The 27,001-nt window shown below is 47.4% G+C and overlaps 1 protein-coding gene across 4 annotated transcripts; it reads left to right on the top strand.

Annotated features, from left to right (window-relative positions):
• Positions 1–4,696: 4,696 nt before the first annotated feature.
• On the top strand, positions 4,697–26,980 carry DDI2 (DNA damage inducible 1 homolog 2). 4 transcript variants are annotated; one of them, XM_067310948.1, is made up of 10 exons: positions 4,697–4,890; positions 11,592–11,721; positions 12,815–13,045; positions 15,633–15,759; positions 17,915–18,042; positions 18,670–18,798; positions 19,570–19,673; positions 20,097–20,286; positions 24,967–25,029; positions 26,906–26,980. In XM_067310948.1, the coding sequence occupies exons 1-9, from the start codon at positions 4,753–4,755 to the stop codon at positions 24,981–24,983; spliced, it is 1,194 nt and encodes a 397-aa protein (XP_067167049.1). In that variant the 5' UTR covers positions 4,697–4,752; the 3' UTR covers positions 24,984–25,029; positions 26,906–26,980. The 4 variants fall into 4 exon arrangements, with proteins under 4 accessions (XP_067167049.1, XP_067167050.1, XP_067167048.1 ...); XM_067310949.1 differs by lacking the exon at positions 26,906–26,980 and adding an exon at positions 25,218–26,883; XM_067310947.1 differs by lacking the exon at positions 26,906–26,980 and having other exon boundaries at positions 24,967–26,884.
• Positions 26,981–27,001: the final 21 nt, after the last annotated feature.

The raw sequence follows: 27,001 nt of genomic DNA, 5'->3' as shown, positions 1-27,001 counted from the left end.
GGGCACCCCCAGAGGGGCGAGAAGAAATCCGGGGAGCACCCAAACCCACGCCTAACGGTCACAGGCAACCCAAAAGTCACCTGAAAGTGGTCCAGGCAGCCCCCAAACCCACACCAAGGCAAGTGGGGCGCACTGAAAAGCACACTGAGGGCTCCACGGTGGCCTCAAAAAGCACACCAGTAGCTCCGGGGCACCCCCAAATGCCCCCCAGGAGGGCAGGCAAGCACTGAGAGCCACAGCAAACACTGGGGAGCACCACAAAGCACCCCGAGGGCTCAGGGGTGCCTCCAAAGGGGCAACAGTGGCTCTGGGCAGCACCACCAGGCACCTCAAGGACCCTGTGCTGGCCCCAAAAGGCACCTGGAGGTGGCACCAATGTCCCAAAGGGCACCACGAGGGGACCAGAGCACCCTGAAAGGCTTCCAGGGGAGTCTGGGGCACCCCGAAAAGCACCCCAAGGGCTCTGGGGTGCACCAAAAGGCACAGTGATGGTCCTAGGGTGCCCCCCAAAGGCACCCCAAGGGGTTACAGGCACACTAAAGAGGTCCAGAGCACCCTGAAAGGCACACTGAGAGCTCGGGGAGGGCACCAAATGACACAACAAGGGGTCCGGCATACACCAGAAAGCACCCCAAGGGCCATGGGGTGCCCCAAAAGTCACACCGAGGAATCGCAGCAACCCTGAACAGCACACAACAGGGGTCCGGGGCACCCCAAAAGGCAAGCCGAGAGGTCCAGCACTCAATATTCCCACGTCACTTCTCCATGTTGGCCACACCGCAGGAGTCACTGGGCTGGGGAGCATGAGGAAAACGTGTCCCAGAGCCCAACGGTGGTTTTTAAATAATTTTATCCTGCCTGGGAAAAGCCACTCGAAGATGCAACCCGAGAGATGCCGACGCAGACCAGAGGAGCCGGGCGAATCAGTCGCGGATGGAGCATGCAAGTGGCTTCCTGGCTCCATCCCGGGACGGTTCCTGGCCAGACGAGGGGGAACGCGTTAGAGAAAAATCACATTTGAGGGAAAATTGGGTTGGAGGTTTCCTCCACCCCACAGGCAGCTGCTGCCCCCCATCACCACAGCTCCCAGGTGTGGGGGGGCTCAGAGGGCCCCACTGCCCCATGCCGGGATCCCAAGGGCCCCCCGCCAAGCGCAGAGAAAAGGGGTGAGGGCCCTGTGCAAGGGGGGGGGGGGTGTCAGGATGCAGGGCTGAGGTGCCCTGAGCAGGGCAGGATTTGGGCGACAAGACCAGGGCCCTTGGGGCAGAGGATCCCGGGGGGGGGGGGATTGGGGGGGGCAGGAACTGGGGCACTTAGGGAAAGGCGTCCCTGTACAGGGAGTATTTGGGAGGCAGGACCAGGGTCCTTGGGTTAGGGGGTCCCTGTACAGGGGGGATTCACTTTGAGTTTGGGGCAGGGGGTCCCTGTACACCGGGGGGATTTGGGGGGCAGGACCTGGGTGCTTTGGGCAGGGTGTCCTTGTACAAGGGGGGGGATTCAGGGGGCAGGACCGGGATCCTTGGGTTAGGGGATCCCTGTACAGGGAGGTATTTGGGGGGCTGGAACTGGGTGCTTGGGGCAGGGGTCTCTGTACAGTGGGAATTTGGGGGGCAGGACCGGGATCCCTCGAGCAGGGGGTCCCTGTACAGAGAGGATTTGGGGGGCAGGACAGGGCCACTTGAGGCAGGGGTTCCATGTACAAGTGGGGGGATTTGGGAGGCAGGATGCGGGCACTTGGTTTAGGGGTCCCCTGTATAGGGGGGGATTTGGGGGGCAGGAACCGGGGTCCTTGGGGCACGTGGTCCCTGTACAGGGAGGATTTGGGGGGCAGGACCAGGGTCCTTTGGGCAGGGGGTCCCTATACAGGAGGGCATTGGGGGGGCAGAACCTGGGCGCTTGGGGCAGAGGGTCCCTGTACAGTGGGGGGATTTGAGGGGCAGGACCAGGCTCCTATGGGCAGGGGTTCCCTGCAGATGGGGGATATGGGGGACAGGACCCGGGTCCTTGGGGCAGGGTGTCACTGTACAGGAGGGGATTTGGGGGACAGGACCAGGCCGCTCGGGGCAGGGGTTCCCTGTACAGGGAGGATTCAGGGGGCAGGACTGGGGTCCTTGGGTTAGGGGTTCCCTGTACAGGGGGGGATTTAGGGGATATGACCCAGGCACTTGGGGCAGGGGTTCCCTGTACAGGGGGGATTTGAGGGGCAGGATAGGGGCGCTTGAGGCAGGGGATCCCTGTATAGGGGAGATTTGGGGGGCAGGACCCGGGCACTTGGGGCAGGGTGTCCCTGTACAAGGGGGAGGGGGATTAAGGGGGCAGGACCGGGGTCCTTGGGGCAGGGGTCCCCTGTTATAGGGGGGGATTTGGGGGGCAGGACCCGGGTCCTTGGGGCACATGGTCCCTGTACAGGGAGGATTCGGGGGGCAGGACTGGGGTCCTTGGGGCAGAGGGTCCCTGTACGGTGGGGGGATTCAGGGGGCAGGACTGGGATCCCTTGAGCAGGGGCTCCCCGTACAGAGAGGATTTGGGGGGCAGGACCAGGCTGCTTGGGGCAGGGGTTCCCTGTACAGGGGGGATTTGGGGGCAGGACTGGGGCACTTGGGTTAGGGGTCATCTGTATAGAGGGGGATTTGGGGGGCAGGAACCGGGGCCCCTGGGGCACGTGGTCCCTGTACAGGGAGGATTCGGGGGGCAGGACCGGAGTCCTTGGGGCAGGGGGTCCTGGTACAAGGGGGGATTTGGGGGGTAGGACAGGGGCACTTGGGTTAAGGGTCCCCTGTAGAGGGGGGATTCAGGAGGCTGGACCTGGGCACTTGGGGCTGGAGGTCCCTGTACAGGGGGAGATTTGTGGGGCAGGAGCTGAGTGCTTGGGGCAGGGGTTCCCTGTACAGGGGGGTATTTGGGGGACAGGACCAGGCCGCTTGGGGCAGGGGTTCCCTGTACAGGGAGGATTCAGGGGGCAGGACCAGGGTCCTTGGGTTAGGGGTCCCCTGTACAGGGGGGGATTTGGGGGGCAGGACTGGGGTCCTTGAGGCAGGGGATCCCTGTACAGGGGGAAATTGGGGGACAGGACCCGGGTGCTTGGGGCAGGGGAGGGAGCCTGTGTGTGGGAATTTGGGGGACAGGATGCCCCATGCAGGGGGCTTTGGGGGGCAGGACCTGGGAGTTTGGGGCAGGGGGTCCCTGTATAGGGGGGGGATTTAGGGGGCAGGACCTGGGTCCTTGGGGCAGGGGGTCCCTGCAGGAAGGATTTTGGGGGCAGGACGGGGGTGCTTGAGTTAAGGGTTCCTTGTAGAGGGGGGATTCAGGCGGCAGGACCTGAGCACTTGGGGCAGGAGGTCCCTGGGGGGGGGATTTGGGGGGCAGGAACCAGTTCCTTGGGGCCAGGGTGCCTGTGCAAGGGGGGATTTGGGAGGCAGGACCCAGGTGCTTGGACCAGGGTGTCCCTGTACAAGAGGGGGGGGATTTGGGGGGCAGGACTGGGGTCCTTGGGTTAGGGGTCCCCTGTACAGAGGGGGATTTCGGGGCCAGGAACCAGCTGCTTGGGGTACGTGGTCCCTGTACAGGGAGGATTTGGGGGGCAGGACTGGGGTCCTTGGGGCAGGGGGTCCCGGTACAAGGGGGAATTTGGGGGGCAGGACCGGGGCCCTTGGGGCAGGGGGTTCCTGTACGGGGGGGGGGGACTTGGAGGGCAGGAAGCGGGACGCTTAGGGAAGGGCGTCCCTGTAGAGGGAGGATTTGGGAGGCAGGACCCTGGTGCTTGGGTTAAGGGTTCCCTGTACAGGGGGAATTTGGGGGGCCGGACTGGGGCCCTTGGGGCAGGGGTTCCCTGTACAAGGGGAGGGATTTGGGAGGCAGGACCCAGATGCTTGGGGCACGTGGTCCCTGCACAGGGAGGATTCGGGGGGCAGGACCTGGGCACTTGGGTTAGGGGTTCCCTGTACAGCGGGGGTATTTGTGGGGCAGGACCTGGGTGCTTGGGGCAGAGGATCCCTGTACAGGGGGGTATTCGGGGGGCAGGACCAGGGCACTTGGGGCAGGGTGTCCCTGTACAGGGAGGATCTGGGGGGCAGGACCCGGGTGCTTGGGGCAGGGGGTCCCTGTACAGGGAGGATTCGGGGGGCAGGACCGGGGTACTTGGGTTAGGTGTTCCCTGTACAGGGAGGTATTTGGGGGGCAGGACCCGGGTGCTTGGGGAAGGGGAGGGAGCCGGTGTGTGGACATTTGGAGGGCAGGATGCCCTATGCAGGGGGTTATGGGGGGCAGGACCTGGGAGTTTGGGGCAGGGGGTCCCTGTATGGGGGGGGATTGGGGGAGCTGGAACTGGGTGCTTGGGACAGGGGGTCCCTTTACAGGGGGGATTTGGGTGGCAGGACCGGGGCGCTTGTGGTGAGGCCCGTGCAGGGGCATTTGGGGGGGCAGGATGCCCCATGTTGTGCGGTTGGGGGGCAGGTCCCCCCTGCAGGCGCATTTGGGGTGGGGGGTACAGGGCTTCCCCTGCAGCCCTGGGCAGAGGGAGCCCGCGCTGCGCCCGGGAGCCGCGCCCGGACCACGTGGGCCCTCGTCCCGCCTCCCGCCCCACCGCCGGCGCCCATTGGCCGGGCGCGCACGATTGGCAGCCCCGCCCTACCCTCTGGCAGCGGCCGCGGGGAGGGCGCTTTCGCGACGGCGGCGCTTTGCGGCGGCCGGTCCGGCGGCGGCGGCGCTTGGCGGCGGCGGCCCGGGAAGCGGCGGCGGCGGCCCGGCCCGGCCATGCTGCTCACGGTGTTCTGCCTGCGCCGCGACCGCACCGAGCTCACCTTCTCCCTCCAGGTGGACGCCGACTTCGAGCTGCAGAACTTCCGCGCGCTCTGCGAGCTGGAGTCCGGCATCCCGGCGGCCGAGAGCCAGGTCAGCGCCGCCGACGACCGGCGCCGGGACCGGGGCGGGGGTGGGGGGGGAGCTGAGCCCGCCATTTCCCAGGCGCCGGGGGGGACCCGTGTGCCCCGTTTCCTGGGAGCCGGCGTCCCCAGGTTCTACCGTTAACGGGGGGGGACCCCGTGGCACCCTCCCCCCTTTATCGGGATGCGGGGTGCCCTCCCTGGGGGGGACCCCGTGGCACCTTCCCCCCGTTACCGGAATCCGGGGGGGGGACCCCCCTGGGGGGGAAGGGGGAGGCCCTGTGCCATCTTCCCCCCCCCCCCCTTACTGGGATGTGGGGTCCTTGGGGGGGAACCCCATCCCCCTTTTCCTGCCATCCGGCGTGCCCCCCCCCTTCCCCAGGGGTACCCCATGCCCCCCCTTTCCCAGAACCTGAAGTGCCCCATTCCCCTCAGAGAGCAGGTTATTGCCTATTTTCCTGTTTTTTGGGGGAAGCCGTGGGTTCCTGTCACCCTGCTGCCACGTAGGGGACTGCCCCACCCCACGTGCCCCCTCTGCTCCCCGTTGATGCATGGTGGCTGTGCCCCCACCCCATGGGGACCCATCCATGTCTTCACGGGGACCCACGGGGCTGGCAAATGCCTCCCCTTTCCCTGGTACCTGGGAGGCAGATGGAGGTATAAGGGCCGGGCACGTACCTTCTGCCCCAGGCTGTTGTTTCGGGGACCCCTTTTATATGATGTCTGAAGCTCCAGCTACCCCCAAGATCCTAACCATCTCGTGGCCTCTTTGCCCTGTCCCAGAGTTTGCTTTTTTTGCTAGCAGAAACCAAGGTGTTTCCTTTTCCGGAGGCTCTGGCTTTTTCCCTGCTGTAAGAAACTTCCACCTTTACTTTCATGCGGAGAAATGGTTCTCTTCACTTCTAGAGAGGCTCTGGAGCTAATCAAAGACGCACCAAGATCCTTATCTTTCCTTTGGTAGTGGACTTTGGCTCCCTGATTACTCAGTTTCTTGGCAGTCTTCTCTGGGTAGAAGTTTGTCCAACATAGGTCCGGTGTGCCCCTGGGAAAGACAAAGTCTTTCCTCATGCCGGCTAAAGATGAAAGTGAGAAAAGTGCTTTATTTAGCGAGTCCCTGGAGACTGGGAATTTGGTGTTTAAATGGGAGAGATTTTGAAGTGAGAGGAATGGCCCCACAGCTTTGAAAGCGGAGAGCTTCTCTTGAGCTTTTCGCTGGAAAGGTGACTCCAACATCGAGCTCCTCTTCTGTGGTCTCCTTAGCGCTGAGCAAACAAGGCAGCGTTTTAGGGAAAGTGTTTTAACATAGCAGATTCCTGATGCTGCCCTAGTCTAGCATTGGGAGGCAGAATGAGGCTTTTGCACGTTTTTGTACAGGTGTGAGAGGAGCCGGAGGATGAAATGGCGTGTCTGTGTGGTTTCCCTATGGCGAAGATCCCCATCCAGTCCGAGCTTAGGGCTTTGTTGTAATGAGCTGCAAAAGGCTTGCCAAAACACAAGGACAGACTGCAGTGTGGGTCTGGAGGTGGCTGCTGTCTGTCCAGGACAGGTTTACTCACTGTTTGGATTTGGTCCTGGTTTTCTTGTGACTTCTGCCCATGTATTAGCTGGTGACACATTGTTAGACAGAATGATGTCAGCTCTGCCTCCTCTTTTCTTGGAGCGCCAGCCTCTAGCTGCTTGACACGCCTGTCAAAGTTCATGAAGTCTTGTGGCCGTTGGTTTTGTTTTGTGAGCCCTTTCCAAGTCTGTATTAATACGTTATTTTTCCAGTCAGGCGAATATTAGTCATTGATGAAAACTGCTGAATTGGTAGCCCCTGCGGTTGATACCTGTTCCCTTGTAGAGCAGGTTCTGAACAATTTACCCAAGCACAAGCTTCTTCCTTAGGTTGCCTCACTGTTTTGCTTTAACTCCTCTTCAGGGGAGTAAAATAAATGATTCACTGGCAGCTGGGATAAGAGGTGCAATCCCCCTCTGGTTCTGAGCCTGAAATGCTTTCGGTGTGGATATTTGCTGAGAATTGGATTGGTGCCTTCGATTCATTTCACTCGTGCCAGGAGCGGTTGTAGGTGGTAATGACTTGTGTTGGGAGAGCTTGGAGAACTTCCTGAGAAAGTGAATAGTGACAATGTTAACGCAGAGTTTTCATTTTCTAGTTGCCTGGATTAAATGATATAAATGATTGACTAACTGGTCTCCAAAGTAAGAGTAAGAAGTCAAGGGTATGCGGATTTTCTTCTAGGAAAAACTCTTGATCTTTCTCTCAGTAGGCAGAGAGAGAATAAACTTGTTATATAAAGGTTCCTGTCTGCTACGCTACAGCAAGTTCCCCGTGTCTGTACTGAACACCTGTACCATGACCAGTGAAGGCACAGAAATTCCCAGTGGCTCCTGCTGCCAGTTACGGGGATGGCCTCTACATGTGGGAATGCGCGAGTGCTTATAGCTGGTGGCTTAAATCTCTCAAGGCGCTTGGAGCGTAAACACCTTGTTTTTCAGATCTGTCCCTCTAGCCTCTTGCATCATTGTAACCTGACAGCTCTAAATCTATTTTAGGATAATGAGGGGTCATGTACTTTCTTGCTTATTTGTGCTGGGAGTTCTCTTCCTTTGAGTTTCTGCTCTGCTGCAGTCAAACTGCTACAGAGTTTTGTGATTATATTGACCGCAGATTGACTTTTCCATAGCACCTCTGCTTTCTTTCTGTTGAACCATCTCTCATTTATGTGTCTTCTATTTTCTTTTTTTGACCTTTTCTAATCATGTATTTGTTGCTCCTTTACCTACTGTTTCTACCCAGTGGGCTTTGTAAAGTGGCTTTATGACCTTCAGTCGGAAGAAACTTATAAAAATACAAGCTATCAGTGGTGCAGCTCGTTGTGTAGAAGGATTTTGCTTGTTTAAACCATACTCCATGAACAGGTAAATTGGGTTTGGTCCTTGTATTATATTTACCAAACTCTGTGGCTTATTGCAATTTTTTTTCTCCAATAACCAAGAAGCACCTTGCTTTAAAGGTGTAGTGTTTGGTTCCTGTCACAAAAGAGAAGATGCATTTAAGAGTAAGGATCGTGCAAGGTGGAGTAAAGCACTGTTGTGTGTGAAGTGCCTGACTGTGTGAGCGGTTAATCAGTATCTCATTCTCTGCTCTGCTGTGAAATTAATTCATGGTGCTGCAGTTTGAGGTGAGAGCTGAAACACTTGGCTGCAAAGGTGTTGTGAAAGGAGGTTTAAAAGAAATGGCTGAGGCTGCAAGGCACAGAGAATCAGAAGGGGTGGTGTGAGATAACGGACACCGCTGCTTGTGTGGTGATAAGGGAAGCTGGAGCTGGGTGGAGTTGAGAAGAGCAGAGAGCGTGCAGGGGAAGACGGGGGAAATCCATTCGGCTCTCAGTTATGGAGGCACTGTGGTTTTCTTTATGCTTCTAGGAGGTGTGCACACACCTTTTCCTGGAAAGAGGATAGGGAGGATCTCAGCAGAGCTTGCTGAGGGAGCTTTTCTGTGTTCTTCTTGCAGTGCAGTAGTGTATGTTTTTTTTAATTGCTTTTTCTTTGCGCAATTTGCATCTCCTAACCTTGGCTGTGCACTGGCATGCTGTTTTAGTCAAGGCCAGCTGCAGCCCATCAGTGGGTGGGAGGCCTGGGCCTGAAGAGTTGAATGACAGTGTGGCAGAGACTGTGACCCTCTCATCTCTGTCATCTGCCGGGGGAGCTGCACTCACCTCTAGTTCTTGCGTTGCTTGGGATTTATAGAACATGCTACTTCAGGGATCATTTATATCCCAGGTTAGAGACAATTTGGAGCCAGAAACTGAGTGGGAAGATTTAACCGGTTCTGGATTTGGATTGATTTTAGGCTTGCTGGTGGTATCTAGCAAACGGTCTCAGGCATGGCAGTGTATCAGGTAATGACATGTTGCTTTACATGACAGTTGCTTTACAAGTGATACCGATCAGCCTCTTACAAATACTGAGATGTCCCAAACCCCAGTCTTGAGCAAGAACTGTGGTGGGTTACAGCATGCACAAATGAATTGGAAGTGACCTTTAGGGATGACAAAGACCCTCAAGGTATCTCAACAACGTGAACTGAGAAGGAGGAGCACGTATCGCTGTTCAGAGTGAGTGTAGCTCTTGTGGATAAGAGAATTGCTGAGATACAAACTGAAGTGAGACAGCGCTCCTCTAGTGTGGAGTGACAGTCTGGGAGTTTGTGTGTGTGTTGGAATGGTTTGAAGTCTCTGGGGTGTGTGTGGGGGGGGTGGTTGTTGTTTTGTTTGCTTTGTTTAAAAGAGGGGTATTCCTGCTGTTTGAACTTTATTTTAATGACAGCTGATTTCTTGATTGGGATTCCTTGCTCCATAAAGAGGCTCCACCCTATGACATTGTGCAAAATCTAATTAGTGTGTCATATCCGGGCAGGGAAGCAGGCGCTGATTACCTCCAGAAGAGGTCTTGTCTAATACCTGGCTGGCTTACAAGCTTGCTTTTTAAAATATGCTACAAACCAGATAATCAAAGTGCAGCAAAATTAAATTAGCATATTTTAACAGCAAAGTGGAATGGGTCAAGAGTGTATTAAGCTGTGCTGCTAATGGATGTAGAGTGCTGGGTGCTTAATTCATTGTCTGAGGTGTTACAGCAGAATGTTCATAAATCCAATCCCAGAGAGATGACAGAGGTAAAACCCCACTTAAACTGATTAACTTGTGTTTTCCAGAGTGTCTGCCCAGAGAAGCTGTCATTTAAGACTTGCGTGTGCGGCTCAGACTTGGTACAAGCTTGCTTTCTCTGTGGTCACTGGTGTGACTGAATAAAACGGGGGGGGGGGGGGGGTGCACTTAGCAATGTGAGAGGATGCACTGCAACTCCTCTCATCACAAGCTAACCTTAATAATGCCAGTAGCGTCTTACAAACCAGTTCTCTCTTGGCTTAGAAAGAGATCCACAAGCCAGTCTAGTATGATACCAATTGATGCTGTGAACAGTGTGTTTAATGAGAAGGCAGAAATCTCACCTTTGTTTCTATTTGTGTTGGTTTCTCTATAATTCTGATGATTCTGTTCATTGCTATGACACATGCAAGCTTGTTATTTTTGTGTTGTCTGTCTTTTCTTACTTTGAAACTATCACTTACAGTGGACCTCTGTTATTAGAGTGAATTGGTGAGTTCTGTGTGATATTTCTTAGTTGCTGGAGTAAAGCAGTAAGAGTCTGTACTGTTTGTAAGGAAGGTGATCACTAATTGTGTTTTGGTTCCTCAGTAAGCCGTTGCTACTCGTGATAGCATCAGGTAGAGTCACAGCCAATCCAAGCAAGTACTGTAAAGGCTTTTCCCACGCGGCTTTGTCAGTACATGCTGGTCTCGACCTGTGGCAAACCTGTTGTTCCTGTACTGGCCTTTTCCAGACCAGAGATACAGTCTTGCTGAACTATGTGGTAAATGTGAAATTTGATCATATGCCCAATAGGGACAGGCTGAGATCTCCAATGCTTCTTGCTTTGGGCTTCTGCCAGGAGTAGGAGGCTGTTGCGCTCACCTGCCCAGTCCCATTGTGCTTTGATAAAGGCACAGAAATACTAATGTTCAACAGATACTGTTTCTGGGATGCCCAAGATGTATAGGTTTATTTAGCAGGAGCCTTCTTTCTTTTAAAGAGTATCTTTATTTTTGTGGGTTATGTTTCAGCTAAATTGAAACAGTTTTTTGGGGACCAGAAGCCCAGAATCTCCCGGTTCATGTACTGGATGAAGCACAGTAATCCTAGTGATGGTATTCATCTGCAGTAATTGCCTGTTGAAATTTCAAAGGAAACACAGAAGTAATTTAGGGCATCTGTAGGTATTACAGATCTGATGCTAATAGAAATGTTCCCAAGATGATTATTCATTTTTATTTCAATGTGTTTTTATAGTTTAATCTGCATACCCCTTGTTAAACTTGTTTTGAGTCAGATTATCGTAACAGAAAATGAAGTGACTTTGTATTTTATGGTCAAAAGAAATTAATTCCATGTAATGGACTGATTGCAGAAAACCTCAGGAGTGGTACTTTGCTAGGCTTCGGGTGCTAAGCCTTTGAGTCTGGATGGAGTTATGTCACTAAAATCAGAAATTGCTGAGCAAAGCACCGAGTTCCTTGTAAAACTGGTTATTCTGGGGAGCCAAGTTGTGTATAAAGGCAGAGATCACTGATCTGCAGACAATCTAGTCCAATTTCTACCCTGATCAGCACTGCCTGCATGTCTACAGTTGACTCTTTGGTCAATAGATGCTGACTTAGGGGGATAACACTTTGGAAAACAGCCACAACTTATGTAATCGTAGAGATTCGATTGACTAGAAATGTGTGGCAAATACACCTGATGCAAGGCATTCTTTTCTTTAAAGATCTTGATCTCTAATTAAGAGATCAGCCCTTCTTGGAGCTGCTGGGTTTTGAGAAACTGTTACTGGATTTCTGTAAGACTAATTCTGTGTGGTTGTCCAACCGCTTAGGTGTTGAGGTCTTTCTCTGCCTGAGGCAGAGCTGCATTGGCAGGGCCTGTCTGAGCCTGAGATAAGAATCGCCAGTCTTCAGTTCTGAAGTTTGAGATTGCTCCAGAGCAGTTCCTGGAATGCTTCCCTAAAAAATAAGACAAATAACTTAAATTGCTTGGAATCTTGCTTTGTCATGTGTGCTGTTTTTCACTGCATTCTCTCTATGAACAGATTGTCTATGCAGAGCGACCTCTAACTGATAACAACAGATCTTTGGCCTCCTATGGCTTGAAAGATGGGGATGTGGTGATTTTGCGACAGAAAGAGAATGTAGAGCCACGGCCTCCGATCCATTTTCCAGGTGAGACGGAATTTATGTTAATTTTTGCTCTTGGCATCCAAAGGCATCAGTGTTTGTCAAATTTGAACTCTGCAGCTTGGCAGTCTCCTTTAATACCTTGCTAGGTAAAACACCTGGGAATGGGGGTGGCTAGGAATGAGGCAGGGGACATTGTTTGTAAATTAGTTGAAGGGTTTGCTATTTAACGGGCTTTTTATTCTAAGAAAAAGAGTAACATGTTTCACTTTTCTTCTGAGGAAAGGTAAGGAAAGCAATGGAAGTAACTTGTTCAGAAAAGCAGTTTTTGTAAAGGCATGTGGATTTTCCCAAGACTGCTGATTCCCTTCCCATTCCATAGAATGCCGCAATAATATGCGGTCTGTGCAGCTCAGAAACATTAAAAGGCTGTTGTGATGTTTGCTCTGCATCTGTATTGTGACAAATTCCCAGAGAAGCTGGATCTTAACAAACCCAGTTATGCAATGATGCATACAAGCCAGGCTCCTCTAAATCCATGATGTACGAGTGGAGCCCTACTTGTATCTTTGTGTTGCCTGCTGCAGTAATTTCTAGCAAAACCCCATCATAAAAGTATCCCTTGAAAAGAAGCAGTGACTGCTGGCTGTAGGAAGGGCTTGGGAGCAGTGGTTGAGGTTCTGATCCTCCTGCCTTAGCCGGAGGCTTGGTATCTGCAATGCAGGTCTGCAGAAATGTTAGTCTTAACTCTTTTTTTTTTTTTTTTCCTTTCTTTTTCTCTGAGAGATTCAGAAGTGCCATAGAGACACTGGTTTAGCCTTGTGATCCCTCTGTGTGGTATTTGCATTTGTGAAGCTGGAAATAACTGGTCTGTGGTTCAGTAAGTGTATTGCTGGAAAAAAAGGGCCAGATAGAAGAACAGACCAGCTATGGTCTATTCTATATATGTGTTAGCATTCCTAACCTAATAACCTGAGTATGTGGCAGTGCTTCAGTGGAGCCTTCCGACATGGATCGCTGTTTAAAGACGTGTTCAAATACTGTAGCATTATGCCCGACTCATCCCTTCCATGGTTTTTTTCCAGTGCTTTTTTTCAAGCAGTCATAAATACAAACAACTGACCTTTTTTCCCTCAAGGTCTGCCTAGGATAGACTTCAGCAGCATTGCAGTTCCTGGGACGTCCACTCAGCAACGTCGGCCAGCAGCACAGCATCTTCGCCCATCGCCTCCTGATGCACCTTCCTTCCCTCAGGGTTTGGACAATCCAGCATTACTACGGGAAATGTTGCTTGCAAATCCACATGAGCTGTCCCTGCTGAAGGAACGCAATCCACCCCTAGCGGAGGCACTGCTCAGCGGAGACCTTGGTAAGTTGTTTTTTTATCTGCATGAGGTGGTTTTAAATCTGTTTGAGCTCAATTCTAATAAAAGGCAGCCACATGTGTTTAACTAGTTGGGCTGTTCACTGCCAATGCACTGATAATGCTGATAAAAGGTACTGAAGGCAGGGTCCCTCTACCTCAAACGAGACCAATTCCAGCAACAGCTTTGCCTGTTTTTCCAACTTGGCTTTTTGAATATCCTCTGTCCCCTACTATGAAGGATGAGATGCGCAGATGAGTTTCTGTGAACAAGAGTGGCTCAGCTTGTTTTCTATGCTAAGTCTCTCTGAATGCACCAGTTCTCAGTAGTGGTGTTGCACTTGCTGCATCCCAGAACCCTCTCAGACCTCCATAGAAAGCAAGACATTATAAAACCAGCTGCTAAAGAAGTGGACAGCAGAAAGGGAGAGGGAAAGGGGTGTCTGTCCCATTGCTGGATCGTTTTGGGAAGAAGTACGTGGTTTCTTTAGGGAGCTTTTCCAATAGAAATGCTGTTGCAAACTTGTGACAAGTTAAAAAACTTGAAAGTGTTTATGTATTTTGGACACATCACGTGGCACAGTTAAATTATAGTACGGTGTCCTTCACTTTCCCTGCAGGTGAGTAGCTGATCTTGGTGCCTCGTTCCTCATCTGAGGAAACTTTGAACTCTGATACAGTGTTCTTTTTAGAATGAAAATTGAGTGGTTTCAGTCATTAAAAGATGTGTTTGTCAACCTCTGGAAGGGATTCAGTTAGGAAATAAATCTTGCTGAGTTTTGGGAAATGAAGGAAGAGGAGGAGTTTCTATTGGGAGACCTTTCTCTATTTTTCCCCCCACTTTTGATGTTATATCCTAAAGATTTCTCCCTAAGTCAGAGGAAGCTAGAAGGGACCTTGCATGGATGTGGTTAGTCTATTGCATTTTTTTATTCTCTGACTTTAGCTCATATCCATAGAGTTAAACATGTCCTTTGCTCTCTAAAGCTTCTTCACACCTCTTGAGCTCTGTGTCTGTAGTGCAGAAGAGATGTTTTTCCCCTCACCTTGAGAAGAATGTGCTGGTGTTGGCCCAGGAAATAAGAGGTTAAGCCCAAGATGCCCGGAACTGGCTCATCTGCTAATCTTTATTGCCTGTTATGCACATTAAACTTTGATTCAGGTGTGCATTTTTAGTCCCAAATTGCTGCAGTGGAATGTTAGGAGGAAGCGGTTTTATCTGGCTGTTCTGTCATCATTTTGCATTGTTACTGTTGGTATTTGGGCACAAATCCAGTTCTGCTCTTGCTCTAATATCCAAATATATGCATAGATACTTGCCATATGATTGCGCTGCATGCATTGCAAGCACATTAGAAGGCACCTGCTATACAGAAGCCTAATTTAAAAAAATCAACACACATGCAATGCCTTCTTGAGCATGTAACAGACTTTGAGCCTGAGAGCTACTTTATGAGAACTGCATTACTCAAAGCAAAAGCAAAACCTCTTGTGTTTATAGAACTTAATTTATAGCCAAGTACTTCTGTGAATGTATGTGATCAGATTCAAGCAGTAAAAAAATAGCTATAGGTCTTCCAAAGAAACGGGGATCTAAAAAGCTGTGTCCTTAGAAAGTGTGGCTAGACTTCCTGAAGCAAGCGTCCTTGCTAGCTCCTCTTGATTACAGTGGTAGGCATTCAGCTTTAGGGACTGTAATATCTGTGTCCTGGCCTATGCTGTTTGGGTTTAAAGTAAGTTTTGTTGTTAATCTTTTTATGTCTAATAATGTTGGTTCTGCTCTTTGCTGAATCTACAGACGGTTATTTTGCAGGGGTTGCTGAGTGTCAAATGTGATATGTTTTTGCAGTCAGTTCTTGTAGATGGGCCATCTTATTGAGAGTTAAGAAATCTCAATTCTATCTATGGCTGTGCTGCTGAGACTTAACTGAGATGCCTTTGCTTCTTCACGAACAGGTATAATGATTGCTGCATTTTTAAAATGCTTTGGTATCGGCAAATGAGAAAACGCAAAGTATTACTGTTGTTGTGCCTGTTTGTTTTCTCCTCAATGGAAAAGAGAGGTTGTCTGAAGACTTTTCAAAATACTCGTGTACAATTCAAACTAGAAGCTTGTGTTCAAATTCTGTATTCCAGATTTCTGCTCTAGGTATAATTTATCTGCTGTTTTTGCAGATGTTCTTTCCAAGTATTGTGTAGGCAATTTGTGCTGCAGTAGAATAACGAATTGCAGTTTTAATAGCAACTCTTTGTAAATACTGTTGTCTTGATGCTTTCAATTTTTCTCTTTTAGAGAAAAGTGTACATGCAAGGAAATTCACTCTGATTGCTGTGACAGCATTGCTGTGTTTGGGTATCGGGCACAAGGAGAAATAGCTCCATCCAGTTGTTTTTCATCTGAGCAGGTTCCCAAGTTTGTGACCAGTCCTTTGAGGTCCATCCATACTGCCTTCAGATGAAGCCTTTTGTGACTGTGCTACTCATTCTATCCCTGAGTGCATGCTGGCATAAAAAAAGAAGCTTGCTGTGCCAGACATTGATTTGTAAGAGTAATTTCCAGTAAAAAGCTTTCTGTATCCCTTTGTTACTGCAGAGAAATTCACCAGGGTGTTGGTGGAGCAACAGCAGGACCGAGCCCGGCGGGAGCAAGAGAGGATTCGACTCTATTCAGCTGACCCTTTTGATCTTGAGGCACAGGCCAAGATAGAAGAAGACATAAGGTAGCAAGCCAAAGTCACACACAGGCTCTGGCGGTCTTTAGGGAACTCTTTTCACAGGGTGCTTCCGTCCAGCCTGGTGCTTTTTCCTTGAAGGACACGTGGGATGTGTTTAGATAGCAGATCCTACCTTAAGACAGAAATTTGCTTGTGGGGAGGTGTCCGGAGCTACCTTTGTCTGTGGGAAGTTTGGGAAGCAGGGACACCCCATCCTTGTAGATAAATCCAGCTGAGCACAGAGCATGAGCTGCAGCACCCCTGCCTGTGAGGGTGCTGCCCCAAAGCTGTCTAAACTGGGCTGCGCTGAAATCGGTGAAGAGCACTGATGGAAAGCGGTTAGCAAAGATCTTGAGAGATAGTGTTTAGGTGCCTTGGACATCTCTTAAAGCTGAGAACTAGGCCCTTGCTGGTCTTTAACCTGAGTTCTTTGCAGAGCAATGTGGTATGCTTTCTCCCAGCTGCCTTCAAGATTTGGATTCCCTCATTGTTAACTGTTTTATGTATCTCTGGCTAATTCCAGCTGCTCACTGCTGTCAAAAGATTCATTTTATAGAAATGATGTTCTGCTCATCAACATTCGCTCCTCCTTTCTGTCTTCCAAATGTAATTGCATTGGGCTGAGCCTTGATTTCTTAAACTGACTGATAAATCCTTGAGTCAGAACATGGCTGGTGTGTTTTTCCTGATGTAGGAATGTCTGTCTTACACAGGCTCATAGTTGGTCATGATCAAAATTCATTTGTGATAAGAAAGCAAGTTCTTGCATTATGACTGACAAGGTGTTGCCACAGGAAAAATGCTTAGCGTTTATGCATTATATTTTTCTGCATTGCTATTTAGAGATGATAAAACATTGCTCTGAGGTGCAGGAGCAATTTCCTTGCTCCATAGATGAAGGAGAATTGGGAGGGATGAAGATGATGTGCCCAAGGTTGTGCAGCTGTTATAGAACAGTATGGGCATCTAACAGTCCCCAAATTTCACACCCTACGTTATTTTCTCTGATCACTTGATATGCCTGCCTTAACTAGATGCTGTCTGCCTGAGAGCTACTGCAGACATCATATTTTTCAAGCCATATTTCTCTCCTTTAAGTGTATTGTAGGTGGAAGAGTGTCAAGCAGGGAGGGAAAAAGAGGGTAACAGTTTTAACAAGAAGGCTGAAACTGAAGATCAACCAATGTAGTATATCTTATTTAAGCTTAAATATTAAGAGACAATACAATGTGTGGTTCTTCAAGTTGTTTTCATGATATCTGAAGTCAGGGTGGACTAGTGGCAGTGTAGCAGGGTGCTTTAGTTCCCAAGAAAGCCAGATTTTGGATACTGCTTGATTTTTTCGTGTGTGTGTGTGATACCTGCCCTCTCCCCCCCACTCCTAAAGAAACCACATCTACCCATGTTGTTGCGGGAAGGCTACTGCAGTATACATAAAGGCAAGAGAAGAGTTTAGTTCCCTTCCCCTACTGAGGGGGAAAGTGAAATGTTTTCAAAGTTAGAAGCCCTTTTCTGTTTCTAGATAAGCTATTTCAGATGCAGTCACTGCTGATACCCATCGCTTTCAAGATTACTGCAAGGTCTGTGACAGGGTTCTTGAGTGTTTCTTCTGTAGGCTTGAATTTGCAGCGAGGGCTTGTGATCATGGTGGCGTTCTCTCTGCAGACTTGCTAATCTCCTTCTATCCCCATGCCTGCAAAAGGCAAGATACCAGGGAAACGTTGGAAGATTTTAACGTTCAGCTGCTGTGTGGGATTCCAGTGTTGTAGCTACTGGCAACATCTTCATCATGTGCGCTCGGTGCTTTATTTTAGAGTGACTAATAAATATGCAGTTTTTCACCCACAAGTTCTCCTGGTTAACTCTGTGATGACAGGTTTTTGTTGCAAGTAGAAGTTAGTGAAGTGCAGGTGTCTCAGGTGCTAAATGCTGGTATCTCTGGATTAAGACAAGATCATCGCTAGCAATTCCTCTGTTAAGGCTATGTTTAGCTAATAAAGCAGTCCTTGTGGTTTACACAAGCTGTTTGTAACTCGCTGAACTGTAGCAGGTGGGATTACCAGATCTGTTTGCAAGTCAGAAGGATGCTCATGAAATTACTGGTTTTGCAGAAAGAAGGTCTGATTTTTATTTTTTTCATTTATTCTCCATTTAAATTTAGGCAACAAAATATTGAAGAAAATATGACAATAGCAATGGAAGAGGCCCCCGAGAGTTTTGGCCAGGTGGTGATGCTGTATATTAACTGCAAAGTCAACGGACATCCAGTGAAAGCCTTTGTTGACTCAGGTGAATTGCCCGCATTTTAATCTCTTGCTCCATACCCTCCTTTGGCTCATTGAGGGAGACGGTAAACACTCCAGAAGTTTTGCCTGAAATATTCATTTTCCATAGTGAAGCATGGATTTTTAAAGCTTTCAGATTAAAATCTGAGAGCACTCTGGGTGTTGTGTAAGGCAAACAGAGCAAATTGTTGAGATACTTTTGGAAGCACTGCAAATGAGCGATTGAACGCCCCGGGATCAAGGCTTTGGCGGCAATTTCTGGTGTCTGATGGTTGCAATGCTAGAAAGGTCACTGCCAAATGTGTGCCTTACCTCAATTTACAGATGAGGGGAATTTTGCCTGCCTTTAATGCTGTGCTTTCCATCCACAGCTTTAAAGGGAAAGTACTCAGGGTTATTTCAGCTCAACAGCAATATGTACTTTACTGTCAGTGCTTATCTCTGGGTATACACACAGAGTAAATTAAAAGCAGGGGGATTCATAAGCAGCCTTTGTGCAATAGTGCAGTTCCCTGATACAAGGTGGTATGGCCTCCTGGCTGCTGAGTGCAGGATTTTACTCCCTTTCAGGATAGAACTTTAATTTGGGATGACCCATCAGGATTTAACTCTTTAATTCTGTTGCTGGTAGGTGCCCAGATGACCATTATGAGCCAATCTTGTGCTGAAAGGTGCAACATAATGAGGCTGGTAGATCGGCGGTGGGCTGGCATTGCTAAAGGTGTAGGGACACAGAAAATCATTGGCAGAGTGCACTTAGGTAAGTACAGGCATTCTTCTTCTTTGAGCAGCTTTAGTGGCAGTTTGACTGCATCTAATTTAATGCTGTAAATGTTAGAAACTCCCACAGAGTAAAATAAAAGTGCATCGGCAATATGTTCTTTTGACTTGGACACAGTAATCTGGCTTCTGTCCTGTTTAGTGCTCTTCTTAGTGGAATTATCCTAACGCTTTAGTTGAGGGGAGTTTTCAGCTCCTGCAGACACAAAGGAGATGTTCACTCTGCATGCAAAAGTGGGGTTAATGTGAAATAGCAGGATTGTTCCTGTTTGGGGTGTGACTGTTCAGCAGTATGAGTCGCTCAGGAAGAGTTCCAGTACAGCTGAGTGTTTCATATTCCTCCTGGAGGAGAACGCTATCTGTGTTCTTGTGCAGGTTTTCTGGATGACAGAAGGTCGTCCTTATTGTCTGAAAAATGGATCCTCTTCACTGTTGTTACTTCTTAGACTTGTGCTCTAATGAGCTGTACCATTACTTTAGCTCTAGCTCAGAGGGTTAGATAAGCAGTACTTAAGGCTGTACAGCAGATCAGCTTTTAAAATAATTAACTACCCAAGACCAACACATGCCTGATAGTTACTGGGACTTGCACAGGGCTCAACTTCCTGGGACCAAAACAGTATGTCGGAGCTCTGGTTTCAGATTTACCCACCAGAATTGTGCAGAGTTTTCCTAGGGGATGGAAGAACAGAAGGTAGAGCCCTTGTGCTGTTAGCTTGTGAGGTGGTAACTGATCTTCCTTGCATTTCAGCTCAGGTTCAGATTGAAGGGGACTTCCTGGCATGTTCCTTCTCAATCCTTGAAGAGCAGCCCATGGACATGCTTCTAGGACTGGATATGCTTAAGAGGCATCAGGTAACAAAAGCTGTTTTGAAGCAGTTACTGGCTCTTCCATGTCAATCGCTAAATGTGACATAAATGCCATTCCTGTGAATTTATTAGGATTTTCTGGAGAGTGATAATAGTGGATTATCTTCCAGCCAGTTTTGGAAGAAGTACATATTCAACATACATCATGGCTACCTGTATGGTGTCTGGCTGCTCCCTGAAGTTTTTTTGCTCTGAACAGAGATGCTCACAGCTCTGAAACAGAATGATTTATTACAAATGAAACCATCCGGGGGCCCTTGCCTATAGCTGAAGCTCTCAGCCTGCCTTTGTTTAGTGTCTGTGAGCTGTTCCTATTGGAAATGAATTTTAACCTGCCTTGTTTTTCCTTTTTCTCTTGGAATCACCTGGTTCTTCTGTGGGCCCTGATATCTTGATGCTCTCTCACAGTGTTCCATTGATCTCAAGAAGAACGTACTGGTGATCGGCACAACTGGCTCGCAGACCACTTTCCTCCCAGAGGGCGAGCTCCCAGAGTGTGCGAGGCTGGCTTACGGGGCAGGGCGGGAGGACGTACGACCAGAGGAGATTGCCGACCAAGAACTGGCAGAAGCAATACAGAAGTCCGTAGAGGAAGCAGGTACCACAGGGAGCCCAACTGGAATATTAAGTGCCATAGTTTTTTTGTATCAGGATGTCTGTCGGCAGTCACTGGGAGGCCTTCCTCTTCTCGGCTCCTAGCGGACATAATCTAATGCAGTGTCAGTGAGTAAATAGTGGAGAGAATGGTGCTTTCTTGCTCATGGCCTCTAATTTGCACCTCTGTCTGTCTTGCAGTATAGCAGTATCTGTCAGCATGAAGGCATTTGGGGGTGCTTGCTGTTTAATTTGTGCTCTCTTTGCAACTTCCTACCAGCTCTGGTCTCTGAAGATGTGGAGATACATTATTGTCTCTGGCACCCATTCACCTGGTTCAAATTGTAGTGCCTAGCCAGGGACATGAGTCAGTTAGGTGATATTTTAGTCATCACATAAGTACAGCATTGTGGCAACTTCTGTGACCCCATTCTTAGCAGCTACAGCATATAAAAACACAGGAACCTTAAGAGTAAGTACAAATCTCTGGTGGATGAGCAAATACCCGTTTCAGGAACTATTTTGGTTTTACATGTGCAGTGGTCTGAAAGCACATCTGTAGCCAGTTGCTGCCCCTCTGCTGAGGAGCTATAATTTTGTAAGATGTGTTCACTTGCAGTTTATGCCCACCTATTTGCTCTGGGACAATGCAAGTTCATGAGAATTTTTCAAAACAGTACTGTTTCAGCCTTTTTTTTCCTTAGCATTCTCTAAGGAATGTGCTTGTGCCCCTAGAAGATAAATTGCTTCTTTTACTGAAGATTACTTTTGCTCTAAATAGCTTATTTCCTATCCATTCAGAAGAGGCAGCTGAATTCACATCCTAATGTACATCATCAGCTGTGTAAAGGCTCTCTACAAAGAGAGTTTTCACCCTCCTCTTACAGTTTTGTTCCCTATGACACTTGAAGCCATAGGCTGCATAGCAGAATCTAGTTAAATGGAGATGCCAAAATAGCTGAAAGCTGAGCTATTAGCCAAACTGCCTGAAACATGGATTTTCTTTTTTAACTCCTCTAACTTCAGCATATACTTCTGACTAAAGGAAATCTTCACTTTTGTATTTTCCACTCTTTCAGTGGAATGGTGAATAGCTTTCAAAGTGTATTCCTTAGGCCACCTTCAAAACCGATAGAAAGGTAATACTTTGTATGCATGTGTTTTAAAGGGAAGAAGACTTCAGAGTTTTTCTCCTATCTTTTGCTTTGAAAGCATGCAATAAGATGTCATTTCCCCCTACAAACCCAAAAGTCTTTGCTGGGTTGTGTTTAAGCTGATGGATTTTGATTTCATAATTATTTTTATTGCTGTCTTTTAAGACTCTAGTGAAAATATTTGTTCATATTTAAAGCTGGAATGTGATATTCAGATCTGCTTTTATAATGCACTGAAGTTTTTCTTTAACACTTCCTGTCTGAGTTGCTGCTTAATAGTCCAAAGAGTAAGCAGCGACTTACCTGCAAATAACTGAGTTAGTTACATTAAGAAGAGCCGGGACTGTGCCCGTTTGCCCCTTCGGTTTTTCTTCCACTCTAAGACTAAGATTTCCAGGGCTGCAAAAACCTCCAGAAGGTGGCCTGCCTTTAATGAATCAGTTCAATGAATCAATACACGTTTGACTTTTGAAGCCAAATTTGAATGCTCATTAACTCCAGTTGCAGCAAATAAAGAAATGCAAAGTGTAAAACAGATTTAACCTTGCTGTTGTCAGATTTTGATATAGCTAAGGGTCAGACTTGGTTGCTTGAGCTAGTCTCTCTCCATGTTACCTGGAAGAGAAAATGTAGAGATGTAAATACTAGTTCTTCTCCTGTGAAAATTCTGAGCCTGATGCAGCCAAGGTTGATTTTTGCAGAATCTCGCCATTTAAGATCAGACTTGGCAGATGCCATGGTTGGATTTGGTTGTCGCTTGAAAGGATCAAATAAAAAGCAAAACCTCTCAGTCTGAAAAATATGAATCTTTACCATTAAAGCATTTGAGCAAAGTGCTTTAAAATGAAAAAGTGCCTAAAAGGACTGAAATCAAAGCTGCTTATGTACCAGTGCAATTTGAAAGGCCATGTGACTTTTAAGGCTAATCAGCAGTCTACTATTTCCCATTGATACTGAGCCGCAAAAGAATGTGAAAGATTTCAGTCTTGAAATAGAAAAGTCATTTTGTGTGTTCACCTAGTACTTGTAGAATGCTAATAAACAAAATGAAGGTAGGTCTTGTTTAGATTGACTGTATGTAAGTCTTAAACATATCACAAGCCTCTGGCTCACAGGCAATTGTTAGCTGTATCTTGAGATGTCAGAGTATTAACATATATGCCCTCTTCCTCTCTTCCAAAACTATTAGCTGCTGCTAGATGGTACCAAGAAAACCAAGTCAAAGAACAGGAAACTGGAGAGGCAAAAACAGAGAGTGGATATAGTGCAGCACCAGGAGGCTCGGCTCCTCACAAGGCCTGTGTTCTTTTATAACAGCTTGAATTTTTGCTGCCTTCTGGTAGATGGTACAACAGAAATCACTGTGTACATCAATAGGCTATTAAAGTTCTCATTTTGAATGCACCTGGATTACTCTTGAGCCTTATTCAATCCACTGAAGCCCACTTTAGCAAGTCTCATGGTTTTTGTCAGCTGACCTTCTGGTGTTTCGATGCCTATGGAAAAAGCAGCTGAGGTGGAGGAGTCCTGGTATGTTTTCTGTGTACGGCAAGATCAGTTTGCCTGTTACTGTGATCTACTAGATCCTCCACGTTTGCTTCACTTACATTTGAGAGTTTGCTCTTCTTTGCTGATATGCAATGTGGTGTTCTCCCCCTCTCCTTCCTCCCAAAACTGGCAACAGCTCAGTGATTGTGGAGAACTTAGAAAACTGACAGAAAAACCACAGCTGGTGTGGCAGGAAGCATTTCCAAGTAGCTTACCCCATATACAGGTTTTTATCCAGAAAGCCTTGATAAGAAGGGCACTGCACCATATTTGCAACTCAGATTTTTCCTAGTATAGGGAGGAATTTATCCCTGCTGGTGCACTTTGTGGAGAAGAGTTTGTTCCCAGTGTTAGCTGGATTGATTTCCTTGACAGGGCTAGGATTCAGCTCCTGTAGATATCCTGTGAGAAGGATGACGGTGAGTCTCAGAAGGATCACGCTGAGGAGTGCTTGGCAGAATATCAGCTACTTCTGCTGTCTAAATGACTAAGATTCCCTGACGTATTTGACTGATCAGACCCTTATTACAGGGCCAGTGAATCAGAGGACAGGTCTGCTTCCTCTCTAAAGGGTTGATTTTGCAGCAGAGAGCATGAACATAATACTACTGCGTAGAAAGAGGGAAAAGATCCCTCCTGTTTTCATTTGTATCCTGTGTCAGAAGCCTCTTTGCCACTCTTATAAAAGATGAGCAGTCTGGAAATCTGCAGGATAATTCTGGCTTTTTAATACTCCAATTTTGTTAAGTTGTTATAGTTGCATTAAAACCAGATGTGCAGCCAGTAGAATGGGTGACTTTGTGCATCTGCTGCTGTATTTTATACCAAAGTGTATCTGTCAGAGGTGCTGTTTTGCACTGTGCAATGCACAGTCTTTATCTAATGGAGAATAAAAGAAATGAATACCTGAGGCAAAAAAGGCAGGTTCCTCCCACAATATCAAACATGGACAAATCCTAGCTGTACATATGAGCACTGTTAGTCAGCTGTTCCCAGTAAGCTTGCGTATCTGTAAAAAGAGGAAGACTTAAGGTAAAACAGTCCTATATTTTTAAGACCATTGAGTTTTGAGGCCTGTGGGAAAGGAGAGGGAATCAGTGAAACAAATCCCACAGGGCAAAATGTGCATAGCTGTTTGGATATCTAACACTTGGACAAAGTAAATCCTAGCATACTTTAATGGAAGAACATGTGCTATTGCAGCAAAGGCTATACTAGTGATTTAATAACAGCATGAGACATGAAATATTTGCACAGACCGTTAACAAGATAAGTTCACTTATTGAATTTTTTCCTGATAACCAGTGTTTGGTGCTACCAACAAAGATCTGTAATTTATCTATTCTCCACGTGGAGAAGGAGACAATGAGTTGGGTTTGACTTCTGGCTGTCTCTTCACTTGCTCTGCTCTTCTCAGTCTTGGGAAGCAATTCCTTTTTGGGATGTCTCTGACATCTTTCACCCCAGGATCTTTTTCCTTCCCATTCGCAGCAAGCTGAAGTCTGCTTGTTTTCTCTTGCATACACTGGCACAGTACAAGGCAGTAGCTGCTGGGAGTAGAACTGGGGAACTGCGATGCCATCTCAGGTCTCATTTCCCTGCAATGTGGCTCCTGTATGTCTTCTGCAGTATGGAGAACAAACTAGTATGGTGCTAGACATATGCCTTTTGCTGCATATATTTTATCAAGTGTGTAGTATCACCCACGGACCACTTCGCAAGCGTGGATAGTACAGAGCAGCCTTTAAGTTGTTCTTCTACAGAGATATTTTTTGACTTGATGTAATGAATTTCCCAGACACAACAGTGGCAAGCAGAACTTTTTTTGGAAGAAGTGAATGGGAAGAGCTCCTGCTGTCCAGTGCACTATCTTTATGGACAGTTGTGGGGGGAAGCTGAGAAATTGCAGGACTATAACCATGCATGTTGTGTGCTTTGAATGCTAATGCAAGTTTGGTGTGTTTGTTTCCTAATCCAAACAGAACGTCAGAAGCCTTGATGCATGTAGTGTGTGTTTACTGCAGCTGGAGTGGGCCACAGACCAGGTATTTATAGCCATCAGTTCATAAGCTTTCACTACTACATTCACGCTACCAGCAGCAGGGCTGTCCTTGCTTTATACTAGGGAGAAACCCACGTGGTGTGAAATTATCAACTCCTTCGCTTCCGAGTGTGGAAGAAGGTTCTGCCTTGCTTGGCCAAAGGCAACAAACCTGTTGTGTAATTTTCTTAGAAAAGATGGAGCCCTTTGTCCATGGAAAGAACAGACTCAGAGCTCTGAACCTCCTTTCTGTGCTCTTCAAGCAACACTTGCTTATCTAAAACACTTCTGGTGCCTCAACCTTAACTTGTGTTGAGTGGAGACAGCAAATTCCTTAAAGTTGCTTGGCAGTTCAGGGGAGCTGTACACAAAGTGGACCAGCATGAGACCCCGCTGATAACTGTATGTCCTAATACAAGATTAAAGCAGATCTGGTGAACTGAAATGGCATTGTGCTGTTGTATGTGAATTATTTCTTTGAAACAACGTACCAATTAATGCAACAGGGTATGTCACAAATCATGCCCTCCCCACAGTCATCAGCTATTTGGGCTGTTATGTGACAAGCGAGTGTAAAGACTTAAAAAGGTAGGGAAATATTTGGTGATAGTGGACTTTTTAATGGCTTTAATTTAACTAAACAGATGCAGCTCAACCTGTAATGGCTACATGTGCAGAGTTAAACAATTTAACTAACCAATTACTTTAGGGAAAAATAGTAGTTAAAGTGTCTGCATTAGATCTGTCATGCATAGCTATCTGATCTGAAGTGAATCTAAGTCAGTCCTGATGGTACTAATTCCTATACTTTGAAAATCTTGCACTCTTTGTGGAGAATGTTAACACCAACATATCTGAATTATGTGATAATCTGCTAAACAGCTGTCTTTCACTTTAAATGTATATGGGCTCCCAGGTGTGTTGGGGCTCTGTAATTAAAAACTCAAAGGTTGCCTATTTCTGTTATATGAAAACTGCTTCAACAGAGGCTTTTCTCAAAGATGCCTGTTGGCAGCTAGTTTCCTTCCTACACAACAGCAAACAACATTAACTTATAAAAGAATAGAATAAGTGTCAAGCATTTTATATCCACGATTACAGTTCAAGCTGGCATAATCTCATGGAGGATGTTTGCTGACCTCTGAATATCTTGCTTTCTAATCACTGCCTACATTAACATACTGAAGAAAAACACAAAACAAGCAATTGCTCTGTCTGACTAGTATTTTTCTTTGCTGTCATTGTCGCATCTGCCCTGATATTCAGGTGAAAAAATGATTTTCCTTGGCTTATGTTCCTGATTAAGGCAAAGGTTATGGCTAAAAGAAAACCTAAAGTTATTTTAAGCTTCAACAAACCACTGAGTAGCATCTGTGAAGCCTTCCTCTAAAAATACTGTGTACTTGTATGCTGCTGGAATATCTCTTTTCTATATCACGAAGAGAAGTGTAGATCTTGCTCTTCTTTGAAAAATGACTCTTAAAAGTGAGATTCTGGGATTTCATTATCTTCTCAGTGACTCTAGATATATTTGTTCACTTTGAAGTTTAAATGTTCTCTAGTTGTGAGCTCTCCAAGCACCTTGGAACTGGCTTCTTGTGTCTTTTGCCGTCAGTAATTAAGTTTCTGCAGCTGGAGTGTAGTTATTGGATTTGCCCTTAGTTAATATTCAAAGCAGTCTGGACAGTCTGTAACAACTCTTCTCGCAATAACTAATGATAAATGGAACAGTGCTCTGCTGAGTAATTTCCAAATGGACACGGTGTGCCAAGCTAATATGCAAACTATACTTTTAGCTTGTATTCCAAAGGTAGAAAAACTTGAAAAACGGTGGTTCTCATACATCTTAACTACTTCTTTCTCTTTCTCTCTATGCATAGAGAATAGTGACAAAGAAACTACCTCACTGGAAAAGCCCTCATTACCAGCTTCTGATGGGTTTCAAAATCCAGTCCAGTCTTCAGAACTAAGTTTCA

This window comes from Apteryx mantelli, chromosome 26, assembly GCF_036417845.1.
Source record: "Apteryx mantelli isolate bAptMan1 chromosome 26, bAptMan1.hap1, whole genome shotgun sequence".
Lineage (NCBI taxonomy): Eukaryota > Metazoa > Chordata > Aves > Apterygiformes > Apterygidae > Apteryx > Apteryx mantelli.
Note: the sequence above shows the minus strand (reverse complement) of the source record. Positions and strands in the feature narration are given on the sequence as shown.

Bases quoted from the DNA above. Each gene is read 5' to 3' on its own strand.
- DDI2 (XM_067310946.1), top strand. From the start codon at position 4,753: ATGCTGCTCACGGTGTTCTGCCTGCGCCGCGACCGCACCGAGCTCACC. The intron at 18,043-18,669 runs GTGAATTGCCCG...TGTTGCTGGTAG, and splicing joins GAAAGCCTTTGTTGACTCAG to GTGCCCAGATGACCATTATG. The intron at 20,287-22,625 runs GTACCACAGGGA...CAAAACTATTAG, and splicing joins GAAGTCCGTAGAGGAAGCAG to CTGCTGCTAGATGGTACCAA.